At 46.0% G+C, this 5,000-nt stretch overlaps 2 protein-coding genes across 2 annotated transcripts in view; both read left to right on the top strand.

Moving 5' to 3' along the window:
• Positions 1-263: 263 nt before the first annotated feature.
• LOC143296649 (uncharacterized) lies at positions 264-1,925 on the top strand. Its single transcript, XM_076608679.1, has 3 exons — positions 264-335; positions 866-1,272; positions 1,373-1,925. The coding sequence occupies exons 1-3, from the start codon at positions 264-266 to the stop codon at positions 1,923-1,925; spliced, it is 1,032 nt and encodes a 343-aa protein (XP_076464794.1).
• Positions 1,926-2,681: 756 nt separating this feature from the next.
• The window catches only part of LOC143296399 (PI-stichotoxin-Hcr2n-like), a 7,826-nt gene continuing 5,507 nt past the window's right edge, over positions 2,682-5,000 (top strand). Inside the window, exon 1 of the mRNA XM_076608294.1 lies at positions 2,682-2,727. The gene's annotated coding sequence lies outside the window, so the exon portion shown is untranslated. The remainder of the gene's footprint in view (positions 2,728-5,000) is intronic.

Raw genomic sequence — 5,000 nt, 5'->3', positions numbered from 1 at the left:
TATGGAAACCCTTCAGCCGTCAACAGGCCAGATTATTTGTTTAGCGAACTTAACACGTGACACGGAGGGGGTGGGGGGAGGGGGTGCTGGGGGGGGGAAGAGACCTTCTGTCAGGTTAGTTCTGTCAGCAGACAACCCACAAGAACAACAACAACAGCAGCACGGCAACAAGCCAGACTCTCCCTCCTTTCATTTGCAAATGACGAAGTTGAGTGTGACTGCGACGGAGAGGAAAAATACGGCAGGAGTTAAAACGGAGACAGATGGTGACTATAAAATCGAGTTCCCACGCCAAAGTCCTTCAATGCTTCGGTTTCCACGTCTTCGTTTTCCAGGTGAGGCATTGTTTCGCTGTCAGTGGGAGGTGGTGTTCAGTTTATCCCACCACTGACTGACCAGCTGTCTGTTCGGATGTGTGTGTGTGTGTGTGTGTGTTTTGGTGTTTATTCTGTGATTGGAGGGGGGGGGGTCTACTATTGTTGATTTTACTGATTTGATTTTTAAAAGGCTGAATTGGGATCTTATGATAGGCCCCTACAGTTTTTCAAACTGGGAACTTTTCTTGGCGCTCAGTTAGAAGAACAACAAACAATTGTTTTGTTTTCTCGTTTAACGATTCATTTTAAAGCGAATTTTATGTTCAAACCATAAATTTTGCGCGTTTACATTTTAGCGAAGTTTGTGTTCAAGCCATTGATATTTCACGTTTACATTTTAGCGAAGTTTAGTGTTCAAGCCATTGATATTTCGCGTTTACATTTTAGGGAAGTTGAGTTCAAGCCATAGATTTTTTTTCGTTTACATTTTAACGAAGTTTGTGTTCAAGGCATAGATCCGCTTGGTTTTTGCTTGAATCTTTAGCTAGGTGTGTACCAGTCAGGACTGTGTTATATTGAGGAAAGGTGTAGTTGAAAGGTGTGTAATCAGTCAGGACTGTGTTATATTGAGGAAAGGTGTAGTTGAAAGGTGTGTAATCAGTCAGGACTGTGTTATATTGAGGAAAGGTGTAGTTGAAAGGTGTGTAATCAGTCAGGACTGTGTTATATTGAGGAAAGGTGTAGTTGAAAGGTGTGTAATCAGTCAGCACTGTGTGATATTGAGGAAAGGTGTAGTTGAAAGGTGTGTAATCAGTCAGGACTGTGTTATATTGAGGAAAGGTGTAGTTGAAAGGTGTGTAATCAGTCAGGACTGTGTGATATTGAGGAAAGGTGTGGTTGAAAGGTGTGTAATCAGTCAGGACTGTGTTATATTGAGGAAAGGTGTAGTTGAAAGGTGTGTATCAGTCAGGACTGTGTTATATTGAGGAAAGGTGTAGTTGAAAGGTGTGTATCAGTCAGGACTGTGTTATATTGAGGAAAGGTGTAGTTGAAAGGTGTGTAATCAGTCAGGACTGTGTGATATTGAGGAAAGGTGTGGTTGAAAGGTGTGTAATCAGTCAGGACTGTGTTATATTGAGGAAAGGTGTAGTTGAAAGGTGTGTAATCAGTCAGGACTGTGTTATATTGAGGAAAGGTGTAGTTGAAAGGTGTGTAATCAGTCAGGACTGTGTGATATTGAGGAAAGGTGTAGTTGAAAGGTGTGTAATCAGTCAGGACTGTGTGATATTGAGGAAAGGTGTAGTTGAAAGGTGTGTAATCAGTCAGGACTGTGTTATACTGAGGAAAGGTGTAGTTGAAAGGTGTGTAATCAGTCAGGACTGTGTGATATTGAGGAAAGGTGTAGTTGAAAGGTGTGTAATCAGTCAGGACTGTGTGATATTGAGGAAAGGTGTAGTTGAAAGGTGTGTAATCAGTCAGGACTGTGTGATATTGAGGAAAGGTGTAGTTGAAAGGTGTGTAATCAGTCAGGACTGTGTTATATTGAGGAAAGGTGTTGTTGAAAGGTGTGTAATCAGTCAGGACTGTGTGATACTGTTGAAGGTGTAGTTGAAAGGTGTGTAATCAGTCAGGACTGTGTGATATTGAGGAAAGGTGTAGTTGAAAGGTGTGTATCAGTCAGGACTGTGTTATATTGAGGAAAGGTGTAGTTGAAAGGTGTGTAATCAGTCAGGACTGTGTTATATTGAGGACAGGTGTAGTTGAAAGGTGTGTATCAGTCAGACTGGGTGATATTGAGGAAAGGTGTAGTTGAAAGGTGTGTAATCAGTCAGGACTGTGTTATATTGAGGAAAGGTGTAGTTGAAAGGTGTGTAATCAGTCAGGACTGTGTTATATTGAGGAAAGGTGTTCTTGAAAGGTGTGTAATCAGTCAGGACTGTGTTATATTGAGGAAAGGTGTAGTTGAAAGGTGTGTATCAGTCAGGACTGTGTTATATTGAGGAAAGGTGTAGTTGAAAGGTGTGTAATCAGTCAGGACTGTGTGATATTGAGGAAAGGTGTGGTTGAAAGGTGTGTAATCAGTCAGGACTGTGTGATACTGTTGAAGGTGTAGTTGAAAGGTGTGTAATCAGTCAGGACTGTGTTATATTGAGGAAAGGTGTAGTTGAAAGGTGTGTAATCAGTCAGGACTGTGTTATATTGAGGAAAGGTGTAGTTGAAAGGTGTGTACCAGTCAGGACTGTGTTATATTGAGGAAAGGTGTAGTTGAAAGGTGTGTAATCAGTCAGGACTGTGTTATATTGAGGAAAGGTGTAGTTGAAAGGTGTGGTTTGCATGATGAACAAACCAGACACATTCTCTCTCCCTATCTACGTCTACAAGGAACAAAGGACTTGCAGCTGGTGGAGCGGTAAGTCTGCTTCTTCCTCAGTGGCCTTGCGATTCCCACGTTCGCCCGTGTGCACGAGTGGGCTTTCAACGTGTATGACCGTTTTTAACCCCCGCCATGTAGGCGCAGCCATACTCCGTTTTCGGGGAGCGGGTGTGCATTGCCTGGTGTGTTCTTGTTTCCACAATCCACCGAACGTCACGGGTTCTTCAACGTGCGTATCTGATCTTCTGCACGAAGGGAGTTCAGGACCTAACAGGTCTGCACATATGTTGACCTGGGAGATCAGAAAAATCTCCACCCTTTACCCACCATACGACATAAACGGGGATTCGAACCCAGGACGCTCAGACTGAAAGTCCAACGCTTTGGCCACTTGGCTATTGACCATCGGAGTGGTTAGTTTAGCAGAAGCTCAGTAAGGAATTTCGGTTTACCAGGTGGGTTGAAGGGGGAAGGGGTGGGGTGGGGGTGGGGGGGGGGGGGGCTTTTTTTTCTTCTTCAGAGCTTTGGAGCTTTAGAACGTTCAGAGCATTATTAAAGAGTGGGGAGAGACGAGACAAGACAAGACAAGACAAAACAAGGCAGGAAAGACAAGAAAAAGGATGACAGACAAGCATTTGTGCGGTTTTTTTTCACTCCCCCATCCAGTTCCCACCCTGAACAGGGTCTACTCATCACAAACAGAAAACAGAGGCGTTGTTAGCAATGATGGTAATAACGAATATAAGGAAACAAGATTCTTATAAGGTAAACACACACACAAAAAAGCCACACATACATCAGACTATAAGAATAGTGACGTCCAACCGGTTGCGTAGAAACGAGAAAAGGACAGGGGGAGAGTGTGAGGAGGGGTGGAGGAGGAGGCAGGGAGAGGGAGAGAGAGGGACAGACAGACAGAAAAACAGACCCCCCCCTTCTTTCAACCTCCCCCCGGCCCCTCTCCCACCAGAGGTCTGTCTCTCTTATCTATGTGCCCAGTGGTCAACCTCTCTTTCTTCTCCATGTGTCCAGTGGTCTGCCTCTCTTTCTTCTCCATGTGCCCAGTGGTCTGCCTCTCTTTCTTCTCCATGTGCCCAGTGGTCTGTCTCTCTTTCTTCTCCATGTGGTCTGTCTCTCTTTCTTCTCCATGTGCCCAGTGGTCTGCCTCTCTTTCTTCTCCATGTGCCCAGTGGTCTGCCTCTCTTTCTTCTCCATGTGGTCTGCCTCTCTTTCTTCTCCATGTGCCCAGTGGTCTGCCTCTCTTTCTTCTCCATGTGGTCTGCCTCTCTTTCTTCTCCATGTCGTCTGCCTCTCTTTCTTCTCCATGTGCCCAGTGGTCTGCCTCTCTTTCTTCTCCATGTGCCCAGTGGTCTGCCTCTCTTTCTTCTCCATGTGCCCAGTGGTCTGCCTCTCTTTCTTCTCCATGTGGTCTGCCTCTCTTTCTTCTCCATGTGTCCAGTGGTCTGCCTCTCTTTCTTCTCCATGTGGTCTGCCTCTCTTTCTTCTCCATGTGGTCTGCCTCTCTTTCTTCTCCATGTGCCCAGTGGTCTGCCTCTCTTTCTTCTCCATGTAGTCTGCCTCTCTTTCTTCTCCATGTGCCCAGTGGTCTGCCTCTCTTTCTTCTCCATGTGCCCAGTGGTCTGCCTCTCTTTCTTCTCCATGTGGTCTGGTCTGCCTCTCTTTCTTCTCCATGTGCCCAGTGGTCTGTCTCTCTTTCTTCTCCATGTGCCCAGTGGTCTGCCTCTCTTTCTTCTCCATGTGCCCAGTGGTCTGTCTCTCTTTCTTCTCCATGTGGTCTGTCTCTCTTTCTTCTCCATGTGCCCAGTGGTCTGTCTCTCTTTCTTCTCCATGTGGTCTGCCTCTCTTTCTTCTCCATGTGGTCTGCCTCTCTTTCTTCTCCATGTGGTCTGTCTCTCTTTCTTCTCCATGTGCCCAGTGGTCTGCCTCTCTTTCTTCTCCATGTGGTCTGTCTCTCTTTCTTCTCCATGTGCCCAGTGGTCTGCCTCTCTTTCTTCTCCATGTGCCCAGTGGTCTGCCTCTCTTTCTTCTCCATGTGCCCAGTAGTCAACCTCTCTTTCTTCTCCATGTGCCCAGTGGTCTGCCTCTCTTTCTTCTCCATGTGCCCAGTGGTCAACCTCTCTTTCTTCTCATTGTAGTCTGCCTCTCTTTCTTCTCCATGTCGTCTGCCTCTCTTTCTTCTCCATGTGCTCAGTGGTCTGCCTCTCTTTCTTCTCCATGTGCCCAGTGGTCTGCCTCTCTTTCTTCTCCATGTGCCCAGTGGTCTGCCTCTCTTTCTTCTCCATGTGCCC

The sequence above is a fragment of the Babylonia areolata genome, chromosome 21, assembly GCF_041734735.1.
Source record: "Babylonia areolata isolate BAREFJ2019XMU chromosome 21, ASM4173473v1, whole genome shotgun sequence".
In the NCBI taxonomy this organism is placed as follows: Eukaryota; Metazoa; Mollusca; class Gastropoda; order Neogastropoda; family Buccinidae; genus Babylonia; species Babylonia areolata.
The sequence above is the reverse complement of the archived record's forward strand: the minus strand, read 5'-3'. Positions and strand labels throughout refer to the sequence as shown.

What these genes read in the sequence shown, in the direction of transcription:
- LOC143296649 (XM_076608679.1), top strand. Translation starts at nt 264, where the DNA reads ATGGTGACTATAAAATCGAGTTCCCACGCCAAAGTCCTTCAATGCTTC. An exon ending in TCCACGTCTTCGTTTTCCAG is followed by an intron (nt 336 to 865) that starts GTGAGGCATTGT and finishes ATCTTTAGCTAG; the next exon opens with GTGTGTACCAGTCAGGACTG. An exon ending in AGGAAAGGTGTAGTTGAAAG is followed by an intron (nt 1,273 to 1,372) that starts GTGTGTATCAGT and finishes TGTAGTTGAAAG; the next exon opens with GTGTGTAATCAGTCAGGACT.